The 24812-nt window shown below is 26.8% G+C and overlaps 7 protein-coding genes across 10 annotated transcripts; 5 read left to right on the forward strand and 2 right to left on the reverse strand.

Moving 5' to 3' along the window:
• Nucleotides 1-680: 680 nt before the first annotated feature.
• Nucleotides 681-3450, reverse strand: LOC122852102 (inositol polyphosphate 1-phosphatase). Of its 3 annotated transcripts, none has more exons than XM_044151704.1 (5): nucleotides 3308-3450; nucleotides 2675-3142; nucleotides 2325-2598; nucleotides 2081-2255; nucleotides 681-1769 (listed from the first exon to the last, which is right to left on the reverse strand). In XM_044151704.1, exons 2-5 carry the CDS (start codon nucleotides 2888-2890, stop codon nucleotides 1316-1318), a joined length of 1119 nt encoding a protein of 372 aa, XP_044007639.1. In that variant the 5' UTR covers nucleotides 2891-3142; nucleotides 3308-3450; the 3' UTR covers nucleotides 681-1315. The 3 variants fall into 3 exon arrangements, with proteins under 3 accessions (XP_044007639.1, XP_044007637.1, XP_044007638.1); XM_044151702.1 differs by having other exon boundaries at nucleotides 3207-3450; XM_044151703.1 differs by having other exon boundaries at nucleotides 2675-3450.
• A 2879-nt stretch (nucleotides 3451-6329) lies between these two features.
• Nucleotides 6330-7045, forward strand: LOC122850948. Its single transcript, XM_044149991.1, has 2 exons — nucleotides 6330-6479; nucleotides 6561-7045. Exons 1-2 carry the CDS (start codon nucleotides 6392-6394, stop codon nucleotides 7043-7045), a joined length of 573 nt encoding a protein of 190 aa, XP_044005926.1. The 5' UTR covers nucleotides 6330-6391.
• A 2073-nt stretch (nucleotides 7046-9118) lies between these two features.
• LOC122852067 (protein suppressor 2 of zeste-like) lies at nucleotides 9119-14077 on the forward strand. Its single transcript, XM_044151640.1, has 4 exons — nucleotides 9119-9324; nucleotides 9884-10011; nucleotides 10108-10260; nucleotides 10329-14077. Exons 2-4 carry the CDS (start codon nucleotides 9894-9896, stop codon nucleotides 13772-13774), a joined length of 3717 nt encoding a protein of 1238 aa, XP_044007575.1. The 5' UTR covers nucleotides 9119-9324; nucleotides 9884-9893; the 3' UTR covers nucleotides 13775-14077.
• Nucleotides 14078-14645: 568 nt separating this feature from the next.
• LOC122852096 lies at nucleotides 14646-16344 on the forward strand. Of its 2 annotated transcripts, XM_044151692.1 has the most exons (4): nucleotides 14646-14761; nucleotides 14971-15164; nucleotides 15229-15458; nucleotides 15537-16344. In XM_044151692.1, exons 2-4 carry the CDS (start codon nucleotides 14987-14989, stop codon nucleotides 16308-16310), a joined length of 1182 nt encoding a protein of 393 aa, XP_044007627.1. In that variant the 5' UTR covers nucleotides 14646-14761; nucleotides 14971-14986; the 3' UTR covers nucleotides 16311-16344. The 2 variants fall into 2 exon arrangements, with proteins under 2 accessions (XP_044007627.1, XP_044007626.1); XM_044151691.1 differs by having other exon boundaries at nucleotides 15229-16344.
• A 217-nt stretch (nucleotides 16345-16561) lies between these two features.
• On the forward strand, nucleotides 16562-18169 carry LOC122852099 (probable malonyl-CoA-acyl carrier protein transacylase, mitochondrial). Its single transcript, XM_044151696.1, has 2 exons — nucleotides 16562-17647; nucleotides 17725-18169. Exons 1-2 carry the CDS (start codon nucleotides 16878-16880, stop codon nucleotides 18167-18169), a joined length of 1215 nt encoding a protein of 404 aa, XP_044007631.1. The 5' UTR covers nucleotides 16562-16877.
• Nucleotides 18170-18890: 721 nt separating this feature from the next.
• On the reverse strand, nucleotides 18891-20149 carry LOC122852114 (N(G),N(G)-dimethylarginine dimethylaminohydrolase 1). Its single transcript, XM_044151722.1, has 5 exons — nucleotides 19758-20149; nucleotides 19538-19640; nucleotides 19376-19473; nucleotides 19206-19301; nucleotides 18891-19145 (listed from the first exon to the last, which is right to left on the reverse strand). The coding sequence occupies exons 1-5, from the start codon at nucleotides 20013-20015 to the stop codon at nucleotides 18891-18893; spliced, it is 810 nt and encodes a 269-aa protein (XP_044007657.1). The 5' UTR covers nucleotides 20016-20149.
• A 164-nt stretch (nucleotides 20150-20313) lies between these two features.
• Nucleotides 20314-24630, forward strand: LOC122852071 (structural maintenance of chromosomes protein 5). The gene is made up of 4 exons (XM_044151646.1): nucleotides 20314-20702; nucleotides 20788-21112; nucleotides 21214-22981; nucleotides 23060-24630. Exons 1-4 carry the CDS (start codon nucleotides 20641-20643, stop codon nucleotides 24043-24045), a joined length of 3141 nt encoding a protein of 1046 aa, XP_044007581.1. The 5' UTR covers nucleotides 20314-20640; the 3' UTR covers nucleotides 24046-24630.
• The last annotated feature ends 182 nt before the right edge of the window (nucleotides 24631-24812 follow it).

The following is a 24812-nucleotide window of genomic DNA, read 5'->3' on the forward strand; positions in this document are numbered from 1 at the left end:
AGAAATATTTCCTCCAGGGCTACTTCTCAATTTCGTAATGTTCAGTTTGCTGACCGTTCAGTTTGAGAAATCAGAAAAAACACCCCAGTAAACCAGTAAAAGAAAAAAAAAAAAACAGAAAAAAAATGTATTCTTCGAAAATGTATTTGTTGAGATTATAACTATGAAAATAAAATAAAAATCTAAAAGTAATTATTAGAAGAAATTAATCATTGCAAATCGACCATACTAAAAAAAAAACAGAGAGATTAAAAAACCACGTAAAACCGCGACTGGGGGGTAGTAAAAAATCCAGGACTAGGATTGGTGTTTTTTACCAATCTCAGTCCTGGATTTGTTACTATTCGGACCCCGTGAGCGGAGAATCGCAATTATGAAAGCACCCTTGTTGCTGCATAATTTAAAAAAAGTAATTATAAAAATTTAAATTGTAGGTATATTTAAAAAAAAAAAAACATTAAACCAGATGAAAGAAAATTTAGGAATGTTAACAAATAAATAGTTTCCTTGGATATATATATGAATCATTTTCATTAATTTGGTGAAAAATTAAACGAAATTGTTTGTTCGATTAACGTAAGCACCGTTCGATGAGTAATAATGATATAACTCAGTTTTTTAGCCATTGCTGCAATACGAAAATATTTCTGTTTTTTTTGTAATAATTATACACTGAGATCTTGTTTATATATGTCATAAATTATTTATTTTTTATTCACAACAAATTTTATATATTAAGAAAATACAGTTAACAAAAATTATATGTCTTTACCGCTATTTTACAACAAATTTTTTATAATTATTTATGCATTTAAGGTACAAAGTACCAAAAATACAGAACTCTGATAAAATTCATAGTGAAACAAAACGCTGTCTCTTTCTGTTACAGTACAGAGAAATAGAAATTGTTTTAAATAAAAAAAAAGCATTATAATATAACAAAAGTCTACATTATCCTGTCAATTTCAATGGCTTGCCTTTGGTTCGAATTATTTCAATCATTCGTTAATTTAAACGTTTATTCTCAACAAAAAGTTGATATAATCACATCAAGCTCAAACAATTAATATGTAAATTAAAATACTCATTGAGTTTATTTACTAAGTTTGTCTAACACAAAATATTCTGCTAGAAAATGTAAATGCAGAAACATGAAAAAAACACATATTGTTTGAAACAGCATCTAATAAATTGATACAGAAAATGTTTTGACAAACGGTTATTCTATCAAAAAAGAAGTTAAATTTCAACAATCAAAATAACAGTATAACTTTTCAGCTGTTGATAAACTTGATATTCAATTATTATTATTGCATTACAACTTTGTTGTTAAAACTAGAGATTTTTTCAGCCTATCTAATATTGCCGAGTCTCGATAAGCAATGAGTCCTCCTTTATTCGAATAATTAGATTCTTCACCAGAATATTTAAGTTCAACATTGGCACATTCAGTTGTGAATAATGAAAAATCAATTATACCACCACCTTGAGCTGATAGGATAGCTTGAGGTGCACACGTATCCCATCTGTATGTTGACTTTTTGGAAAGAATATATGCATCAGCTAGACCAATTGCCACACTCAAAATTTTATAGCCTGCACCAGCCACTTCTATCAGTCTGAAACCTTCATTTGTCAATTTAGCTTTGATACTTGGATCTTCAGCTCTACTAATGACAATAACATTGTTGGTATTTACTGGCTTTGGATATGATATAATACCATTTCCAGATGCATTAACAATACCCCAATAACAAGTGCCTTTCCATCTGTTCAAAATTAAAATTAAAAATATATTAATAAACAATTATCATAGCCACAATAAAGCTTGAAGTTTAAATCATCTTGATTCAAAACTATCATATTTTTTAAGAATGAAAATTACATGAAAATGACAATATTAATTTATCTGATTATCTATTATTAAATGTACTTGAGTATTTACATTTTGTAGAAAAAAAATTATTGATATTTAGACATCTATAAATATGTCTTGCGTGCGCCGTATTAATATCGAGCTTTGATGTATCAACAAAATATAAAAATAAAACAAAATTGATAATAAAAAAAATAAACTCACTGAGTATTTTCATCACTACATGAATAAAATGGCTGATTAACAACTCCTAAAATTGGAAGACCAGTGCTTAGTGAATATGCTCCAATAAGTACAGTTACACAGCGTAAGCCACTCAAGTGTAATCCAGTTACTTCATCCACTAATGTATTTGCAGTTATATAATCAGCTGTTGAATCTAAAATTTAATAAAATAATGATATTGAGTGATATTGAAATAGCAATAATGATTTACAAATGTACATACCAATTGGATCAATCCAAATTCCTACATCATTAACATCAATGTTTAATTCATATGTATTTAAATCATCATGATTTGGCACTTCTGTAATTGAAATATCTCTGTGAATTTCAGTTGCAAGAAGATTGGCTGTATACTCGTCATTGTCTAAAACTTGTGATAGTAAATTTGATGTTTCTATGCAAGTTGAACAAACTTCAACAATAACACTTGTTCCTAACGTATTGCTAAATACATTTGTTTCTTCACCTCTTACCATTTTTGCAATATCTGGAAACTATTTATTAAATTAGAATAACAAAATTGATTTACAAAAAAAATAAATATTTTCTAAGAAACAATATGCATTATACCTGAGCTCCAATTTCATGACGTACAGATTCTTGAATAAGAACATCAGCAAGTGTTTTGAAATCACGTATAAATCGTGGATTTTTTCCAGCATCAGTTTTTTCTTGCACAAGTAAATTAAATAATGCTTGATTTTGTCGACAAACACGAGCAATATTTGCTGCTTTTTCTGATGCTTTTAAAAGAACTTCCAAAAATTCTTGACTTCTTTCCGTCATTGTATTGTCACAGTTAAAACTTTAATGGTTAATCAACGATTCGTTAGAGAGTTATTAACTTTGATCAACTCTTTACTGTTTACACAACACCTGAAACAGTGTCTATTTTCTCCTAGCTGGGAGGTAACTGGCGGTGAATTATAATGTGTAATGATCATATCAAATTGATGTGAATGATCATAATAAATAATTCAATTTAAAATTATTGTTTATGTACCATACTGCGACAATGTTCCGAGTGTATTGTAAATACTGTCAACAAGTAAAATTAAGAAAAATTCATGATTGTCGATAAGAATACATTTTTTAGACTTGCCTTGAATAATTAATCAAATATAAAATATTATGGAGATACACTGTCATTGATTATTGACTTTTCAATATCCAATGACAGTAAATTAGTGAATATTTGTTTACAGTTTACAGTTTACACAGTTTGCACAAACAACAGCAGTGGGTTTTTGATGAATATTTTCATTTTGACATTTTAATATTTTATACGGTTTTTGTATAAAGTGTAAGAAATGTAAGAAAGAAAAAAAAACGTGCCGCGCAGTTGTTCGACACACCAATAGAGTGGGGATAAGTATGCGCATTACATACACCGTATATTTTGTAGTTGTCATTTTAATATTTTTTTCAATTTTTTTAATTCATTTTTTAATATAACTAGTGTTGTTGACGGCCGCAAGCGGCCGTTTTCGTTGATCAACTGTCAATGATATGACAAAAAACAATTAATGAAATTTTTTATACAAAAAAAAAAAGGATTAAAAATAATTTGTGTTACCGGTATAAGACTTAGTAAATTTTAACTCGAGAAAAACGAAAAAAAAAAAAAAAATTACTTAAAAATGATCATATACAGATGCATGCCTTTTACATTGAATATTTTGTACTACTAAAATCAGGATTTGATCCTAAATAACAATAACAAATTGTAAATTTAAATTCTGGAGTACAACTATTTTTTTTTTAATATTCTTAAAGTACGAATCCTGCTTTTATTGATTCAAATGAGCTCACGGCTTTCTTTACGAGAAGAAGAATTATTAATACAAATTAACCTACGACTTTTCTTCTAAGAAAATAAACAAATCATTTGATAATATTTTTTTTCGAGGTGCCATGTAATTGTTAATAAACAATTGTATGACACCTCCAAAAAATAATCCTTTACAAATATTTATTTTTTTATATTTGAAGAAAAAAACGTGGGCTTATAATAGCAGATTGGGAAAAAAATATAAAAAATTGTTTATTAATGATTCCATGTCACCTCGAACAGCTGTTAATATTTATTAATAAATATTGTTGAATACTTTTATTTTTCATTTTTGAAAAGAAAGTCGTGAGCTTAATCTAAACCAATAAATGCAGATTGCAGGGTTCATATTTCAATAATGATTTGAAAAAAAAAAATGGTTACTTCAAAATTTTAGTTAACAAATTAACAAAACTTCGTTATTGTTAATTATGTACAAATTTCGATTTTATTAATACAGCAAAAATATAAAACAAAAAAATAAATATTTAAAGTGATTTTCTTTTTTTTTTTTTTGTGAGCGTGTGAGTATGTAAATGACGACCAATGAAATGACTGGAAGCAGCGTTATAAAAAAAAAATTGTTTCAAAAAAATATTGATGAAATAATTAGAAACAAATAGTATTAAGGTTTCTTAATTTTTTAGTTATATTAATTTTTTTTTTTTTCTTTCTAGATCCGCTATGGTAACAAATTTGATAAAAATAAACTTATTAAACTTCAATAAGACCACATGTTTTTGTACCGATGATGTACAAAAAATTTGTAAATAATGTTTTATTTTACATTACAAAAGCATGAAACACACAACTTGATTCTCGGTTCGATATTTAATATTAATTGAAATCGTTCCTATCAAAAAAGCTCAATGGTGTTGATTTCAAACCAAGATTTAGCTGTTTAAATCTTTGAAATTGACTCACATTTTGCAATTGCAATGAAGCTTGGCTAACAACCAAGTCTACTTACATAAGATTTGTCACAAAAAATTCAAACTGTTATCATCAATCATTCCTCCACTGTCATCTTCAATATTTTTACAGTTGATTTCTTTTTTCCACTATATCGACAACTGAATATTCGTACACTTGAAACCAATTTGTTGTGTAGACAATGCTACTTTATACATGTATATATTGTTATATTATTTAAAATCGAATAATACGCCTAAACTTGCGTAAGAAACATGAATTTCTATTCCAAACTCATCTTTGGATTCTTGGATTATTGTAATATTTTACTTATATTAAATCAACAATATAATTTTGCCAACAAATAATTATTCTACAGCATCAACTATAATTTATATATAATGTGTATTTCTATTCCAATTGTTTTTAAAAGTATTCTGAAAGTTTGAAATTTAAATAATAATTATAATGATAAATATATATCTATAAAAAATTTTATAACACTTACAGAATTATCAAGACCAAAATATGACCAAACAAATATTAAATAAAAAAATATTTAAAAATTAAAAAATTAAATAGAAATATATATAAGACTGGCTCATACTATAATTTATGAAAAGCCGCACATTCAATAAAATTATTATAAACAGCTACAACACTAATAATTTTAAAAAATTAAAAATTACAAAAAAGTCAAATAAGTATATGTAGTACAGGAATCGAGATAATAGATACTGAAAACCCAAAAGTTATGTCGGTAATGAATGATAGTGCGCAGTTATTATTGTTGATTATTCAGAATTTGTGTAAACATAATATAATTATTAAAAAATTGTAAAAAAACACAAGGTTTTATATTTTCGGAAAATATTAAATTTGTGTCAAGAAGGTAAAAGGTGTATAGATACTTATACGCATATTTTTCATGATAACACAATGGCTGAATTGTGGAGAAAAAATAAATATATAATTTTCTTTTCAATATTCTGAAAACAATTCCTAGCTATAGTTAATAATATAATTCAATTTATTATTTTAATTAATTAAATAAATATGCAATGTTAATAAATTAATAATTCAAATTTTAATTTATAATTTTGTCTTGTGCTCTTTTTTTTATTTCTCAACGAAATTAAAATATATTATTCTTGTCAAATAAAATAATTTTGTGTGCCTGTTGATAAGGATACTATTTTTAAATATTTATGATTTTAAAATTTTAAATTTAATATTTTAATAATGATGTATCACGACAATGTTGATTACAAGGTTTTTCTTGTTAATTTTTTTTTTTTTATTTAAACTTTATCTTATCGTTTTTTTTTTTTTTTTTTTTTACTTAATTTTGATTATTATTCGATCATTAAAATAAACCAATCATTTTTTGACACGTTTTTCATCACCTGATGTCATCGACAACTCATCGTATTAGATTTAGTCGTCAACGACAGTTCATGCTGATAAAGTCAATTTAATTGCGTTGAAAAAAAATTGTTTTTGTTTTAAATTAATTAATCGTGTATTATTATGACACAATAACAATGAACAAGTACTTTTTACTACTGTTTTTTTGCATCAATTTGCCTGATTTGTTATTGACATCAGATTCTTCAGAATATGATGAATATGGTAATAAGACAATATTATTCATAATTATATACAATAAAATATATATATATATATTCAAACTTTAAATCATTATTTTAATAGAAGATGCTCTAACATGTCAAGTACCTGATGATGAACCGAGTAAAATTATACATGTCATCACGTCTAATGGTTTTACTGATAAGTGCTCGATTTTTATATCATCTTCAACAGTAGCTAATAATTTTGATATTCATATTAAAATAAGAAAAGATATGAATACATATACATGTTCAACTGGAATTGAATATGTTGATCCTCAAAATCCAGAAATAATATCGTTAAAAGATGGTGGCTTGGCAGTTTGTTCATTCAAAATTTATCCAAATCTCATAGAAAGAAGAGGTCTCATTTATTTGGGGAAATATTGGAAAATTGTTCATGAGTATTATAATTATTGGAAGAATGATAATTATCGTTCGGAGACTAATTTATTTTTCATGAACACAGCCGAATGGTGGAGACAAAATAAATATACTCATCTTGCTTTACGAGCATCGGGAAATTGGATAAACGAATACTCAAACACTGATTATTATTCAGTTTAAATAAATTCACCCAATATCAAATTGATAAAATAAATGATCAAACATGTTATTTACTCTTTCAAGATTTATAAATACAATTATATGTTGTATTGTTATTATTAAAAATAATTAAATAACTCTTAAACAATACTTTTTACTATTTGTTAATATTTGTTTTTTTTTTATGATTAAATAAAAATTCAAAAATTCCGATAAAACTATTATATTATGTATTTTATATTAATTTTAAATATATATTATAAATTAATTAATAGAGCAGCAAATTGATCTAAAACAAAATTAGATTATTTGATATTAATTGACTAATTTGTAACAAATAATGAATGAAATGAAAAATTAAAAAAAAAATAACGAAATTAATATAAATTTTTATGAATCAATGAGAAAATTAATCTATTTAATAATAAATTAAATGTTGATAAGAAAATTTTATCATAGTATAACACAAATATTATTGGCTTAATTAACTATTAAGCTTTTTAATGAGACTAAGTATATCAAGTGATCCAAAGTATATTGGCCATAGTTTTGGTCCAGGTGGTTCAGGTAATATCTCATTTTTCATTAGAACATCATCATCATCATCATCGTCACGTTCATCATCATTATTACTATCAATTATCAATGAATTTGTCAATTTTTTATTCTTATTTTTATTATGATCAATAAATAATAATAATAATGCAATTAATGATGCAAATTTTAAAAAATATGTTGTTGTTCCAATGACAATTGTTCCCATCATTTTTGTTGTTTCAATGACAGTTGATCCAGTCATTGTTATTTGAGACATTTTAATATTTTTTTATCAATATTTTTTTTATAGTTTTTTTTTACTTTCGAATTTATTTTTAAATAATAATATATTCACTTGTAAAATTTATTAAATATTATTATATATTTATTTAATTTTTGGTTGAAATAAAATTTATTTATTGTAGCCATTTGAATCGATCTGTTTGCTGATCGAACTTGATCTGAGGATATGTTGAGACACGAATCTTATATTATACCGCGCCTAGGAAGCTTCCAATGTAGTCAGCACTTTTATCAGCTACCTTATACCCCATACATATAAATTCAAAGTTTTTTTTTTTTTAAAGACAAAAAAATTCTCAACACGACATGAAGAACTCTGTGCTATATATATATATATATATTTTTTTTTTTATTACACAGATTTTTTACAATAGAATGAAATAGATAAAAAAAAAAAAATAATAATGTTGAGGGAGGAAATGTCAACTCTTCTTTATCAAAAATAAAGATAATTTCTTGAAACAGAAAATTTTGGACATTGCAACAATTAAACGGATCGTGAAGATGATTGAGTCTGAGAAAAAAGAACTATCAAACAACAAACTCATTAATAAACATAAAAAAAGTCTTGATAATTCTGTAAGTGTTATAAAATTTTTTACAGATATAATATTTATCATTATAATTATTATTTAAATTTCAAACTTTTAGAATACTTTAAGAACAATCGGAATAAACGTGAAACACTATATATTCCTGAAAAAAAAAATAACTCGACAAACGACGAATTTTTTATCAATTAAAAATACGAATAACATCTATACTGTTTCTTCTATAAGGAAAAGTCTGGCAGGAAGGAAATGAAAAAAAACATTAAATATTCCCATGATCCTAATATAATGTTATTGCTGGTAAAAGATGAGTAAAAGATGAGTTAAGCATGAACTTATATAAAATTGGTACATTGAATCATTGAATACATTTTTTACCTTTCACTGTTGTAAATATTGTTGTAAATATGTTGACAATATATGCGGAGACAGCATATTCGAATTTTATAATCAGTATCAATTTTATAAGTAAATAAAGTTGTTAATCAATTCATTGAAGTTAATTTTTATTTGATACAATAAATAAACAAAGTTTAAATAATAATGTAGTTGTTCACAATATATCAATATATCTCAATCCTATTGCCGGTCGATATAAAAAATTCAAATCTGAGGTATCTTACAGTATTTTAGGCTGTAAGTGTAAGAAACCTAAAAAAAAAATCGACTATTTACCATTACCCAACTATTTGCAAACCACTTTGACACTTGGGTCAGCTTTGGTTTGCTTTGGTTCTTTGAATCTTTGTTAGTTGAAAAAAAGAAAATAAGAGTTATCAAAATAAAAATTACGTTGTAGTTGAATTGAATATAAATAAAAAATAATATAAGTTGAAGATAAATATACGTATAGATATACGTATTTATTGTGTTGTACTCAGTTGTACTGTTGTGACTCCATATTTTGAGGTAAGCTTCTTGTTTATTTTTGCATCCTTAGCGGAAGATTCATTAGCAAAAAGTATAAACAATAACAAAGGCTCTATATGTTTCAAAACATGATGGTGATAATGACAAATAAATAAATAAAAAAATTAAAAATGATTTTATAACATTATCTGGTGTTTTTATAACATTCTATATGGTGACAATCATAACGAATAATTAAGTAAAACTCGTTAAGGTTATGTTCGAGATGTCAGTTGTGGTAACTTATAAAAAGTTACCTTGAAATAAAATAGAAAATTAAATACGTATAATTATAAACAACAAAATAACAACAAGAAAAGATCGACAGATTTTTTTTTTAGATTAGGTACTTGTAAATCATCTTGAATTTCAATTTTATTTTATGCAATATTTCAAATTTATTAATGAAGCTTGTAATTGGTGAATGATCAATTTTAGTTAGTGACTGATTTAACTGGATTTAACTAATTTGGTTGTCTAAATACATGTAAAATGTTTGACTATAATTTACTTATTTGTTTTAACTGAAAATTAATAATATAAATTTACCTTTATGTAGGTGATTCAGAATGTCAGGACAAAGTGGAGGACGAATAAAACTCTCAAAGTTAGATGAGCAACTTACCTGTAAATTGTGTAGAGGATATTTTATCGATGCAACAACAATCATTGAGTGTCTACATTCATGTATGTTTTTCATTTGAGAAATTATTTTAGCCAAAATTACTTTCAATAATTTAAAAATGATATAATTTATATCCATGTATATTAAACTGATTCTAGTTTGTCGAAGTTGCATTGTCAAATACTTAAACACTAACAAGTATTGTCCAATATGTGAAGTTCAGGTTCATAAAAGCAAGCCACTTCTCAATATTCGACCTGATCATACTTTACAAGATATTGTCTATAAACTGGTTCCTGGTTGCTACCAGAGTAAGTTATAAAATCACATGAGTTAAAAGATCCAAGTCTAAATTAATTTATACAAAATTTACTTCTAGGTGAAATGCGATGTCGCCGAGAGTTCTATAAAAAACATCCAGATGCTCAACGAGCTAATATGACTCCAGAAACTCGAGGAGAACCAATTGAATCACACATATATTCTCCTGATGAATCTTTAAGTCTTTCTCTTGAATATTATAAGCCATCTTTTAATGGAAGCCCTATACCACCTTGTACAGAAAGTGAAGAACCAAGTCGACGATATCTTCGTTGTCCAGCAGCTGTAACAGTTTATCATTTGCAAAAATTAATCAGAGCAAAATATGGACTAAGCAATGTTCATCGAATTGATATTATGTACAAAGAAGAACCATTGTATGGTAATTATTCTCTTATGGACGTTATGTACATTTATCATTGGAGACGAAAAGTTCCACTGCATCTAAGCTATAGAATCTTTGAATCTTCATCAAAACGTTTGAAACTTTCTGATGATAATGAAGAATATAAAGAATCGTTATCGAATGCAGGCATCAGTACTTTAAATTTGGACAAAGTGCAACATGAAGATGGAATAAAAAAAGAATGGAAAGAAGTCCAATTAAAAATATCTGAAACTGGTGTAATTAGTGTCACAGGAATTACAAATCCTGATTCTAAGAAAAATGAACAAAAAGAAACTCTTGAGGAAGATCAACGAAAGCTTGATGAAAGTATTGAAATGGCTAATGCATCAAAGACAGAAAATACGATGTCTAAAGAAAAAATCAATAAAGAAACTTCCAGTACATGTACAATTTCTGAACCCCCAAAAATATCCAGTGATTCACAACCTGGGAAACATAAATTGTCCATGAAAGCAGACAATATAATAGGTGAGAAGAGTAACCAGACAATTGATTCGGGCAATAATGGAAAAACACCATTAGAAAGCTCTGCTGTCATAAAAAAACATGAATTAGTTTCAAAAAGTTGTGAGGAATTGCAACGCCCAACATCAAGTCTAAACACAAAAAATAATAATAGTACAAATCAAGCTAGTGGTTCTAAAATTGATGCATTAAGTGCTAAACTTCAGTTCCATCCAAAAGTTGGCCAAGTCAATAATACATACTCAAAAAGAGGACAAAAAGATAAAAAAACAATTCTCGAAAAAGTTCTTAAAAATACAGATATTAAAAAAGATATAAAAGAAAAAATAAATCGAACAAGTGGAGGTGGAATAATTGCAAACTTATCAAATAAGCTGCAAATCAACACATCACAAACAACACCGAATCCTTTTTACAATTTATCATATGTACCATCAGTTTCCATTTCAATCGCATCTCGCAAAAATGCGTCTCCAGATGGTGTTAAAGATTCACCTGGATCAGCTACAGGACTTGGATCTGCTCGTACTGATAATTCTGAAAGTTCCCATCAACAACAACGATTGAATAATATTTCTGCTAATAATAAAAACCTTGCGAGCATTGGACTTAATGTTTCGACTGCTTCATGTTCATCAAGTTCTTCAAATAATACTTCCACTGTTCAGGAATTTGTTAATAATGCAATGCGAAAGAGTACTCCAATGAGCATCTACACAATTCCGAGTTTTACAGCTGTAAAAAATCTCGTTTCCGGTTCATCAAATAATAATAATAACAATCAAAACAATAGTACCAATGAAAAATTATGTGCTACGCCACCTTCAGGTACAGGAAAATTGAATAATTTTAAACCAAATTCAACAGGATCAAATTCATTAGCTCCACCATGTCCAGACGCAATCCCCATTTCTTCAATGAAACCAACGATTAGAAAAACTGAAATTATTGCCAAAGGAACAATATTAAACGAAATTTGTGCTAAAATTGGAACTTCAGGATCAAAAATAAATGACATATGTGCTAAAATAGGAGAAACTTCAAAAGAAAAAGATAAGAATAATTTAGAGATTAAAACAAGACCTGAAATTCCAGATCTTTTGAAAATTTCAAAAAAGACTATGAATGATTCTTCTAGTTTTATCAATATTCCTAATGTACCATGTTACACACCTAGTAGTACTTCAATTTTCGGCTCAACCGATTCAAAAGCTAATAAAATAATTTATACATCATCAAGTCAACCGACATCTAGTTCCATTTCAATAACATCACAATCTGGGTCCAATATTATTCTCAAAGGAGGAGTCTCTGTTGTGAAAAAACAATCACAATACAAAACTCTTCGTGATCCTCCAAAAACATGGAATCCTACTTTATCAAAAAATCAAGCAAAAGAATTACATCAAAGTCAAAGTTTAGTGTCGGAATTTGAAAGTGGTAGTAGTGGAAATAGAAGTAGTGGAAGTGGAAATTTAAAACCGATTGCTTCAAAGCCAGCTAAAATTTTTAAAATGCGAAATGTACCGAAATATTTAGGAAATCCTGCATCTGGAGTCAAACCAATGTATGGAGTATCAAACGAAGGCTCAGGAAATAACAAAGAGTCAGAACAAAAGCTAGCTAAAGAACAAAGTCCAGTATCAACTGTGATAGAAAGTCATGAGAAAAATACTGTATCAAATGTTAGTGTAACGAAAACTGATACAAAAACTATTTCACCAGTTGTTTTAACAACAAAAAGTCCAGTTGTTTCACCATCTCTGTATTCTCCAAGTACTGGAAGCTACAAAAATACACCAGCTCATTCAAAAGACACGTGTCATAGCACAAACTCGTTATTATCACCAAGGAATTCTCCTGTAAATCCTTTTGTACCATCATCAACACCAAACACAAATCCACGATTGATTTACTCACATCAGCCACCAACATTGTCTGAATCAACAAAATTCATGAATCATTCAATTCATTCTCCAGTAAGAATGGCTTCTCTGAGTGCTTTTCACAGCAGTTTACCACCTTCAATTAATAAATTGTATCAACGAACAAGTTACATGTCTTCATCATCGAGTACTCATGGACAAAATACATCTTCTCAATCACCAACAGTTCAACGTACACTTTCTCAGTCAGCTCCGCCAAAATCTCCGAAAACAGCAAGCTCGTCGTCAAGTTCAAATAGCAATCCAATCAAAACTGAGACACAAGCTACTACAGATTCTACAGGAAACGCGAATAAAGCCAATCAACTCATAGATAATCAAGAATCTGGTACTTCCAGTTCTACAAAAGTTTTAGCATCTGAAAATTTGTCTACTGCGGTTGCGTCTGACCTATCAAAAACCTCTTCACCCAGTAGTAAAGTAGTATCAACTTGCACAGACAATAATCCAGCAAGTTCATCAGATAAAGAACCAAACAATACAAGTAACGTCTCTTGTAACACCATAATCGATGCTTGCAAAGACTCTAAAAAAGAGCATGAAAATAAAGACGAAGAAACTTCTTCTAAACTTCAATCAAATGAGAAAGCTGAAAATAAAGAAGTCAAAGATAGCTTAAACAATATTCCGAAGCTTAAAGTAAATGAACAATCTACTTCTAATGAAACGAACGCTGACAGTTAACAGCTGAATATTTTAACTTGAAAAAAAAAAAAAACAAAACAATTTATTCTATAGACATTGGTTACTTTATATTTTTTATTTATTTAAAAATCGAATAATATTTTTATTTTATTCCTAAATCATGTTTGAATCGAAACTTGATCGAAAAAAAAAACCAACAACTTAAAAATATTTTTTTAAAAACAAAATAACTATAGTATTAATATTTTATTTTAAATCAAGAATATTACTTTTTCAACAATTGATTATATTACAATATCAATTATAATTTTTAACAGATAACGAAAAAAAAAAAAATAAAAATAATGTGATAATAATAATCATACATGCAGCTTGTAAATATTTTTGGTCTGTCACTCAATTACCAATGAATTAAGTCAATTTATTAAAACAATTTATAAAAATAGTGAATATAGGAAAATATAATTTAAGATATAGACGAATATAAAATAAATCGATTAATATTATAAAAATAAAAAACAATGTGTTTTTTCATTTAAATTTATTATAAACACATGTTTCTCTTTTATTCTCTCGACAACATTTTTACAACAATGAGAGATAAAAAATATATATTTAATAGTTTGAAATTAGATTTGATTTTAAGCTTCCACATGCTAATTGCTAAGTATTGGTTTTTTCGTTTTTTACTTTTTCGTTAGGCCCATTGGTAGAAATATACAGGTAGATAAATGTCCATACCTCGGACGAAAATAAAAATCTACTGCGCATACCATTTACGGCCATCTTGTTTGCATGTGTGTAAATCTGTGTGTCCGACTGTCCGTATTGGTCCGTATCATATTATTATTATTATACCTACTGTTATTTATTTATGTATGACCATGGTAGAAATATACTATATATTTCTACCATGTGTATGACATGTTTATATTGTTAAAAAGTTGCATTAATTATAATTAAAAACTTTAAAAATATTGTTTAATAATTTAAACATATTTATAACGGTGAAACTGATCCTTGAAGGTATGTAATGAATGTAATTAAAAATTGATTTATTATGTTTGCTTGACATAGTCTTTTCATTTTGGAACTTGTACATTGTATATGCCTATTTATTTTTTTTTTTCTTTAAAATAATCATTTAATTAGTAATCCGTATGTTATTAATAAATAATAATCTAAATTTATTTAAATCAGTTATTGATTAATTTATTTTATTACTAATATTGTAGATCTCATGTATTCATAATGGTAAAATGTGCCATGAAATATTGTCAAAACACTACAAGCATTCGTATTAAAAAAATTGGAAAAAATACCATCAAGCACAATGACAAAATTAGTTTTCATAGGTTTCCAAAAAATTTGGATGTATCTAAAGTTTGGATGGAAATATGTCAAACTAAAAATATTGAATTAAAAAATGGTAAGTGAATAATAATAAATATTTGGTCTGTTAAAACTTGTAAACTAATTTTCTCTATTTTCAGCACGTGTATGCTCTGTTCATTTTGATTCAAATTCATATAAAACTCGGTGGCTAACAAAATACTTATCAGAAGAAAACATAAAACCAATTCTAAAACCTGATGCAATACCAACCAAAAATTTGCCAAATGATCATGTTTTTTCCAACATCTTAAATTCCACTATTGATCAAAATCTCGAGCAAATTAATACAGTTCATGAACATATTGATGCAACTAAGCCAATGAAAGAAATAAGTATAAACAAAATTGCATGTAATAATGAACAAAATGTTCATGAACATGTTGATGCAACTAAGCCAATGAAAGAAATAAGTATAAACAAAATTGCATGTAATAATGAACAAAATGTTCATGAACATGTTGATTCAACTAAGCCAATGAAAGAAATGAGTATAAACAAAATTGCATGTAATAATAAACAAAATGTTCATGAACATGTTGATTCAACTAAGCCAATGAAAGAAATGAGTATAAACAAAATTGCATGTAATAATGAAAAAAATGTTGAAAAAAGCATAGTAGATGAGGAACATGCTGTTGATCCAGTTGACACAATAAATGATCATATTATAAATAATTCCAGTGATAATATCAAGCTCACTGAATTAGAATTATCTCAAGCTGATAAGTATACTTCATTAGTGAACTTTTCGAGTTTAGCAGATGAAATTTCTAAAAGGAAAATACAAGCTGATGAATATCGTAAAGAAATTGATATTTTAAAACAAAAATTAAAGAAATTAGAAACTGTTAATACTAAATTACTTCAAAGCCTTGCTGTTAACGAAACAAAATTAGAAAAAAAAGATAAATTGTTACAAAAATACATGAAAGCATTGACATCTGTTTTTACGCCAACTCAAATTAAAATATTAATGAATCCTGGACAGACAAAAAGTCACTGGAAAGCTGAAGACATTGCCTCGGCAATATCTCTTCAAGCTGTTTCACCACAATGTTATCGTTATTTAAGAATGAAAATGAATTTCCCACTTCCTTCAATAACAACTTTGAAAAAATGGGCTTCTAAAGTTGATTTAAATCCCGGTCCTTGTATTGATGATAATAAAACAAAAAATTAAAAAAACAGATGAACTTTATAAGTTTTAATTTTAATTATCACAAATTTATTCTATTTGTCAAACAATTAATATATTTATTTTCATGTTAAATATATGCATTTAAAGTAAATTTAATTATTTGTTCATGTGTTTTAATTATTTTAATTTTTTATTGAGATTATATTATGCTTTGATATGTATTTCAATTAATGATTCAAATAAAATCGCGCCAGTTTAGCCAATATGGCGAACTGTGGGCCGCACTTATATTTCTACACCATGCGTAGATTTTTATCCAATGATAAAAGCAGTATAATACAGTCGAATAATATTATGGCAACTCTGACAGAAAGTGCGATAAATGATAAATGATAATCAGCTGTTGTTAAAAAAATGTGCTTATGTATATATGTAGCAGTATGTAGTGTTTTTTTATTGCCGGTTGCAGTTGATAATTTTGGAAGTATATAAAACAATACAACACTTGTTTAAAATTTAAAAACATAAATAAATAAATAAATAAACAAACAAACTGTCAAGTGTGGATATATTAGATTTTATCAAGTGAACATAAAAATATTAAACACCATGTGGCAAAGAAGATTGTTGATTACAAAATGTGATGAAGTAACATCTCTTCTTGAATGGAGTCGTAATATAATTTTAAAAAGATATTCAACTGAAGTATGTAGAACTATTGTAAATAACACATCAAACTCATGTACAAAAATACCAGAACAATCAGCTGAAAATGACATATCCAACACAAATTGCCAAGTGACACCACCACCACCACCATATTCAGAAGATACTCCAACATATTCCAGAGTACCAATCCAAATAAAACGCTATAAAGAAGATGATCCATCAGTAATGATGTTTCCAGGACATGGTGTAATAAAAGTAGGACAAATAAGAGAATATCTTGAATTATCAAGAGTCAAAGACATGTTTAAAACAGCTAATAAAATTCTTGGATATGATATTTTGGATATATGCATTCAGGGACCTCAAGAAAAATTAGACAGAATTGAATATAATCAACCTGCTACATTACTTCAGTCATTGGCTGCTGTTGAAAAACTATGGGAAAAAAAATCAAAATCTTTAAATTCATGTAAAAAAGTACTTGGTTATAGTGTTGGTGAAATAACAGCTTTAATTTTTGCTGGTTCAATATCAATTGAAGATGGTATAAGGTTAGCGGGTGTACGAGGAAAAGCAATGCAAGCTGCATCAACAAATTCAAAACAAGGAATGATATCTGTTATTTTAAAATCAGAAGCTAAAACATCAACTATATGCAATGAAGCAACAAAATGGGCAATGGACATGGGTGTCTCTGAGCCAGTCTGCAGGTAAGTCTTATACAATTATTGTCATCTATCAAATAACGAATTTTAGTTAATATATATATTTTTTTTTGACTTTTAAGTATTGCTGTTCATCAAAGTCCAAAAGTAAAAATAATTGCTGGTCATGACGAAGCTCTTAAATACATTGAAAAAAATACTGTTGCTTTTAATATACGTAATTTTGAACGTCTTCCAATTAATGCAGCACTTCATACAGCATTGATGGAGCCAGCATTACGATCATTAAGAAAAGCACTTGATAAAGTTGATGTTGAAGATCCAAGAATTCAAGTTTATTCAAATTTAAAAGCTAGACCTTATGATACAAAAGATGAAGTTAAAAAATATTTATTGTATCAAATTGTAGCACCAATTAAATGGGAACAAATATTACATCTAACATATAATAATCAAAAAAATTTAGATTATATACCACGTACATTTGACATGGGTTCTGGTGGTTCAATGAAATCAATTATTGAAAAATTTAATTTAAAAGCTGGAGCAGCATGTATTGCTATTTAATAATACTTTTTTATTTTTATCTATTTTAACAATATAAAATTTATTAAATAAAATTATGTTTAAAAAAAAAAAAAGATATTATTTGTAAATGAATTTTTATTTTAATTATAATTGAAAAAAAAGTAAATATAAATATACGCAATAGCGAAATATTCAGATCATATATTCTTGTACCATAATTACCAATTGGCATATTCTAACAGTTAATTTTTTTATATGAATTTTTATTCTGATGATGTCAAAGACTAGCATGTATATTATCATCAACACATTAATTTATATTATAGATAGAACTTAATTATATGGATAATGACATTTTCGTAATAATTATTTGTGCCAATCGAAAATGTCATCGCAATAAAATAGCTGTCTGAATTTAAATATCAAATAAATTTAAATCATTAATACTTGTTTGTTTATGTTTAAGGCAAGTTAACTATTTGTTTTAGAAATATTAATTGGGCTTATCTCATATTGTTACGAATATAATAATAACAAAATGCCCAATAATATTTTTAGTCATTGGTAAATGCTCATTATCTGCTCAAATCTACTACAGCCATAATTTTTTCTATATAATAATTTACTCCATTATTAAATATTTGCTGTTAGTAGAAGTATAATCAACTGCCATTTGGTGTATTAAATTAATTATAATATTTGTTTAATATGATTGTAAAAAACAACTGGGTATTTTTTTTTGAAATTTAAAAATAATAATTTAAAGACTACGAATATGTCGAGGTTTACGAACCAGCAAACAGCATGATGATAATCCACAACTAAATTTGGCAAGTTCAGACATACGTAATGATTTTGTTGGAAATTCAACTTTACCATCAAAAACTTTACTTGATTTTGGTATTTCATCATAATGACGATGAATAAGAGTACCATTAACATAAATTACATTTGATGCTGTATCCTCCAATACTGTCAATGTTGAATATGTATAAGTTGCTTCACGTTCAATTCTCTGATAAAATAAATTTACAAATAAATATTACCTATTAAATTATTCCATTGTATTTATTACCTTTAATACTTCTTGTGAATCTTTACCAAGACCAACACAAATAACATCTGGTCCTGCCATTGTGACAAGTCCTTTTAGTCTTTTATTTTCAGCAACCTAATTAATGATCAAATTTATATATAATAAATCAATAACATAATGATTATTAATTTTATTAAAAGCTTTTTAACCTTGACTGGAACACAAGGATATTCTGGAAATGCTGCTGCAACAGCTCTTGCGCCAGCTTCATTTGTATATTGTGATAATCCAACGAAAAATTCTCTTCCTAAATAAAACTTTATAAATTAATAATTTATTATTTTAATATTTAAATAATTAAAATTAATTACCAGTAAATAAAACATCACCACCATCAAGTCGTGCATTTTTATCAGCAATTTCAACAAGTGGTAATTCAAGTTCTTTTTTTAAAACAGCTCTAATTGTTTCAATCTAAAAAAATTAACAGTAATGACATCAATTAACTGTTATAAAAAAGTAGACAATAATGGAGTTTTAAATTGATATCTCATTATTAAAATTTAGTTTAAGAATAGTTTAAATAATGACCTCTTGTACTCTGGTTGTTTCATCAGGTCTTGCAATTAATGCAGTACCATTACAAAGAACAGCAACATCTTCAATAAATGCACAATTTGGTGAATTTTCATCAGGTGGCATTTCTACAACATCAATACCAAGTTCTCGCAATAATTGTGCCAATGCTGAATGTTGATTTTTAGCTTCTTCAATTGAGACCTCGCCCTTGGTCTTCAATGAGTTTGGTACTCGGCATAAAACCGCGTGTGTATATCGATGAAGTGGCATTCTTTATATTATATCACCATATAAAAACAAACAACAAGTTTTTCTATTTTTTTTTTTCTTCCTTTCACGCACAAATTTGCACAAATTGATCAGTATTTACTATTTGGATATAATGTTCTGACTCACTCTCTCTTGTTTTTTTCTCTCTCTGTAGATTCGCCATTAATTGGTATTTGGTTGGTCGCCGTTGTTGGTTAGAAATTTACTTTATGTTATCAAGATATAATAGAGTTCTTCTTAACCCATGTAAACAAAGATTACCCAATCTAGTTGTTGTTTTTTCATGGGACTTTTTACTTTTGTTTTTTTCTGAAAAACCGTTACATTTTTTTTCTCTTTTTTTTTTTTTTCATCTGTCTCGATCTTTCTCATGGCAACTTGGTGAGTCTTTCTCACTTGTTTTATCGAGATTCTGAGAAACAGCAAAAACAAGCAAAAACCTCAGAAATAAAAAAAAAAAAACATAATCCTGTTCATTCTTGTTGGTAACGTCGAAGACGAACAACGTACATGTCAAAGTTATCTTAAAATATTTCATTTAAAATAAAAATAAGTATACAGTTGATTACATTTATACATGTTATAATAATTATTTGCGATTAATTATTGATAATTGATTATCAAAATGGTTAGCCAAGAATGCAAAGATCGTGGTGTCATTGTCAAAATTGCTGTTGAAAATTTTGTGTAAGTATTCTTTTTTCTTTTAAATAATTATTTCAACATTTATTTATTTATTATAATTAATTTGTTGTTTAATTGAAAATTATAGAACCTATAAAAAAGTTGAGATAAAACCAGGAAGAGGTCTCAATGTAATTATTGGTCCAAATGGTACTGGTAAATCAACAGTTCTCACAGCAATTCTCATTGGTTTGGGTGGTAATCCAGCAACTCTTGGTAAAAAAAATAAAGTAGCTGATTTTATAAAAGCTGGTTGTACCAAGGCTTCAATTGAAATTGTCTTGAAAGATACATTAAACAGAACTGTTAAACTTGGAAGAGTTTTTGACGACAAACATAGTGTGTTTTATAAAAATAATGAACAAGTAAATAGTATTGTATTCAAGGAAACTGTTGAAAGCTTCAACATTCAGGTATATCATTTTTTTCATTTCCATAAATATAAGATTATCATTATCATCTTGTTTTTTATATTAATAATCTATAATGTCTGTTTTTTTTTTTGTTTATTCAGTTGGACAATCTTTGTCAATTTTTGCCTCAAGATAAAGTTCAAGATTTTTCCAAGATGAATCCTCAAGAACTATTGATAAACACTGAAAAATCAGTTGGTGATGGTTCACTCAATACTGATCATGAACAGTTGATATCAAAACGTCAAAAGCAGCGAAAAATTGAAGAAGATCTTCAAAGTACACAAAACGTACTTGATAATGAAAGAAATAGATTTGAGAATTTAGCTGTAACTGTTGGTAGTATCAAAGAACGTAAAGCTCAAAAGAAAAAAGTTACAATAATTGAACAAAAATTAGCATGGATGACATATAATGAATCAAGACTACGTTTAACTGAAGCCATGAATAAACATAAACAAGCAGAAAAAAGAAAAGATGAGCTTAAAGAACAACTTGTACCTGTTGATGAAGTAATACGTAATCTAACAAAAGAAGTCAATGAAATGAATAAAAAAGTAACTCATCATAATTCAGTAATGTCATCAAATGATGATCGTTGTCGTGTACTTCTTCAAGAAATAAATAAAATTAGAGAAGAAATTAAAAAAACAGAACAAGTTTGTAATAGAAGACTTGACGAAGAAAAATCACGTGATGGTGATATTGCACAAGCTAATTTACAAAAAGGTAAAATTGAAAATGATCTTAAATCAATGATTGATGAAATTGGAAGTCTTGATTCATTAACTCAATCAAGTGAAGAATTAAAAAATAAAATGAATCAACAAAGACGTCTTATTAATAATAATGAATCAAAAATGAATGGATTAAATCAACAATCAGATAATTTAAGACGTGAAATAACTGCACTTAAAAGAGAACAACAAAGTATTCAAGATATTGAAACAAAAAAATTAGAACTTCTTAAAGATCATAATAACCATGCTTATCAAGGTGTTATGTGGCTTCGTCAAAATACAGACAAATTTAAATCAACAATTCATGAACCAATGATGATGAGTATTCAGCCACATCATGAAAGATATGCAAAATTTTTTGAAACATGTATTCCAACACGTGATTTATTTGCATTTGTATGTGAAGATGTTGATGATATGAGTCTTTTATTAAAATATTTAAGAGATCAAAAAAAATTAACAGTCAATGTCATTCATTCAGATCCACTTGCACCAGTTCATAAAGCTCCAAGTATATCAATTGATAACTTGAGACAATTTGGTTTTGAAAATTATTTAAGTGAACTTGTTGATGCACCACCTACTATTATGAAGTATTTAATAAACATGCATGCAATTAATAATATTCCAATTGGTTCACGTGAAGTTGATAAAAATATTGATAGAATCCCTACAGGTTTACGTCGTTATTTTTCACCAACAAATTATCTTAATATAAGTTTTTCTGCTTATTCTGGTAAAAAATCAACAAGTTATAATACTATTAGTTCAAATGGTTGTTTATCAATAATTGTTGATACACAAAAAATTCAAGTTATTGAAAATAAACTTATGGAAAAAACAGATCAACTTTTACAATTAACTAATGAAATTAATAATTTTCAAAATACAATTACAGTTGAAAAAGAAAATGTTAATGTTTTACAAAATGAAAAAATAGTTTTAACAAGAAATATTAATTCACTTGTAGCTCTTCATAAACGTCTTGAAATAACTAATCAAAGAATTGAAAATTTAGAAGAAGAAAGACAATCATCAGAAGTTATTAAAGCTGAAACAACAAAACAAATTCAGTTATATATCAATAAACAACTTCAATATTTCGATAGAATAAATACATTTTTCATTAGTAAGTAAATTTATTTTATTTTTATATTTCTTTATGTTAAATGATTAATTAATTATATTATTATTGTTTAATTTACAGATGCTTCAAAAATGATAACTGAAAGTGAACAGATTAATTTTAAAATTAAATTAAAGACAAAAGTTTTAGCAACACGTAAAAATGAAAGTGAAGATATACGAATAAAATATCGTGAAGCATGTGATATTGTTCGTGATATGGATGAACATATAAAACCATATAAAGAAAAAACATATGAACTTCTTAAAAAAGCACAAGATCTTACAGGTGGTTATTCACCAAACAACGTGGCTGCTTTTAAAAAATATGAAGATGCATTTGCAAAATATCCAGATGAGCGAAATAAGTTGGAAAAAAAATTAGCTGATGCAAAAACAAAAGTTCATTGTACAGATAATCATGAAAATGCTGAGCAAGTTTTAAAAGATTATGATGCACTTGACAAAAGTATAAGAGAATTAACTGAAAAAATAACAAGATTACAAAATCAATTGACAGTTAATAGACGTGAAGTTGATGAATTAAAAGAAAAATGGTTAGCACCACTTCAAGTACTTGTTGGTGAAATAAATAAAAATTTCAGTAAACATTTTAGAGATATGAAATGTGCTGGTGAAGTATCACTTGATCAAAGTGAAAATCCAGATGATTTTGAAAAATATGGTTTAAAAATACGTGTTAAATTTAGAGCAGCTGATGATCTTCATGATTTTACAAGAAATCGTCAAAGTGGTGGTGAAAGAGCTGTTACAACTGGTATATTTATGATTGCATTACAAGAATTATCAACAGTACCATTTCGTTGTGTTGATGAATTGAATCAAGGTATGGATGCAACAAATGAAAAAATGGTTTTTGATCTTATCACAAGAATCACAGCAATACAGGGTAGTTCACAATACTTTTTATTAACACCAAAACTTTTGCCAAATTTAAAATATGGAAGACACGTTACTGTTCATTGTGTTTTTAATGGACCTTTTGTTTTGCCAACTGATGAATTTAGTGTCAGTAATTTTTGTGATCAATTAACAAGATCTGTTTAAAGTGTTTAAAGTGTTTAACCAACAAAAAAAAAAAAATGTTTAATAACTTGAAACAAAAGTTTTTTTTTTTTTTTTTTATTTTTTTATTTTTAATGATGTTATTTTTCATTTAAGTATTCTATTTTTAAGACAAAAGAGCTTGCTTTTTTTTTTTCTTTATGTTTGTGTTGAAAGAAAAAAAAAAAAAATTCTACATTTTAAGTTGAGTATTAATTAGATTATTAATGATTTCGTTATTGATTTCGAAATGCGTCACAACGTTCACGAATTTCTCCAATGAAATATGGAAAATTTAATTTGAATGTTTGAATTATTTAATTCATCTTTTATTATAATATTTAGTATTTGATTTCAATATATTAGCAGCAACGTTTTTTTTTTATTTTTTGATACAGCCAAAAGAGTTACTACTACTTTTGTAATTGAAATACTTATTAATTTTTTTTTCCTTTTTTCTTTTTTTTTTGTGCCTCAGGCCATGGAAAACCACGACATTTCAATACATCCATTATGTTATGACATGTATAATATGCATTTTCCATAACTTCATCATTGAATATGTCCATGGTAAATCTTGATTTTCCACTACTTTTTTTAGTTCCTCTTGATGTTTTCTTTGAATTTTTTCCACTTTTTCCATTACCATTATTTTTTTTTTTACTTTTACCCTGTGGCATACTTATCGTTTGATATCTAATAATAAAATAATACTGGTATTATTATTAATAAATATAATTTCTTTATTTTTAAGTTTATATCATATTATT

Source organism: Aphidius gifuensis, linkage group LG3 (assembly GCF_014905175.1).
Source record: "Aphidius gifuensis isolate YNYX2018 linkage group LG3, ASM1490517v1, whole genome shotgun sequence".
Lineage (NCBI taxonomy): Eukaryota > Metazoa > Arthropoda > Insecta > Hymenoptera > Braconidae > Aphidius > Aphidius gifuensis.

Bases quoted from the DNA above. Each gene is read 5' to 3' on its own strand.
- LOC122852096 (XM_044151691.1), top strand. From the start codon at position 14,987: ATGGTAAAATGTGCCATGAAATATTGTCAAAACACTACAAGCATTCGT. The intron at 15,165-15,228 runs GTAAGTGAATAA...CTCTATTTTCAG, and splicing joins AAATATTGAATTAAAAAATG to CACGTGTATGCTCTGTTCAT.
- LOC122852102 (XM_044151704.1), bottom strand. From the start codon at position 2,890: ATGACGGAAAGAAGTCAAGAATTTTTGGAAGTTCTTTTAAAAGCATCA. The intron at 2,599-2,674 runs GTATAATGCATA...TTTAATAAATAG, and splicing joins GTCATGAAATTGGAGCTCAG to TTTCCAGATATTGCAAAAAT. The intron at 1,770-2,080 runs GTGAGTTTATTT...AATTTTGAACAG, and splicing joins TGTAGTGATGAAAATACTCA to ATGGAAAGGCACTTGTTATT.
- LOC122850948 (XM_044149991.1), top strand. From the start codon at position 6,392: ATGAACAAGTACTTTTTACTACTGTTTTTTTGCATCAATTTGCCTGAT. The intron at 6,480-6,560 runs GTAATAAGACAA...TTATTTTAATAG, and splicing joins TTCAGAATATGATGAATATG to AAGATGCTCTAACATGTCAA.
- LOC122852067 (XM_044151640.1), top strand. From the start codon at position 9,894: ATGTCAGGACAAAGTGGAGGACGAATAAAACTCTCAAAGTTAGATGAG. The intron at 10,012-10,107 runs GTATGTTTTTCA...AACTGATTCTAG, and splicing joins CATTGAGTGTCTACATTCAT to TTTGTCGAAGTTGCATTGTC. The intron at 10,261-10,328 runs GTAAGTTATAAA...ATTTACTTCTAG, and splicing joins GGTTCCTGGTTGCTACCAGA to GTGAAATGCGATGTCGCCGA.
- LOC122852071 (XM_044151646.1), top strand. From the start codon at position 20,641: ATGGTTAGCCAAGAATGCAAAGATCGTGGTGTCATTGTCAAAATTGCT. The intron at 21,113-21,213 runs GTATATCATTTT...TTGTTTATTCAG, and splicing joins TTGAAAGCTTCAACATTCAG to TTGGACAATCTTTGTCAATT. The intron at 22,982-23,059 runs GTAAGTAAATTT...TTTAATTTACAG, and splicing joins AATAAATACATTTTTCATTA to ATGCTTCAAAAATGATAACT.
- LOC122852114 (XM_044151722.1), bottom strand. From the start codon at position 20,015: ATGCCACTTCATCGATATACACACGCGGTTTTATGCCGAGTACCAAAC. The intron at 19,641-19,757 runs GTCATTATTTAA...TAATTTTTTTAG, and splicing joins AAACAACCAGAGTACAAGAG to ATTGAAACAATTAGAGCTGT. The intron at 19,146-19,205 runs GTAATAAATACA...TTATTTTATCAG, and splicing joins ATTCACAAGAAGTATTAAAG to AGAATTGAACGTGAAGCAAC.
- LOC122852099 (XM_044151696.1), top strand. From the start codon at position 16,878: ATGTGGCAAAGAAGATTGTTGATTACAAAATGTGATGAAGTAACATCT. The intron at 17,648-17,724 runs GTAAGTCTTATA...TTGACTTTTAAG, and splicing joins GTCTCTGAGCCAGTCTGCAG to TATTGCTGTTCATCAAAGTC.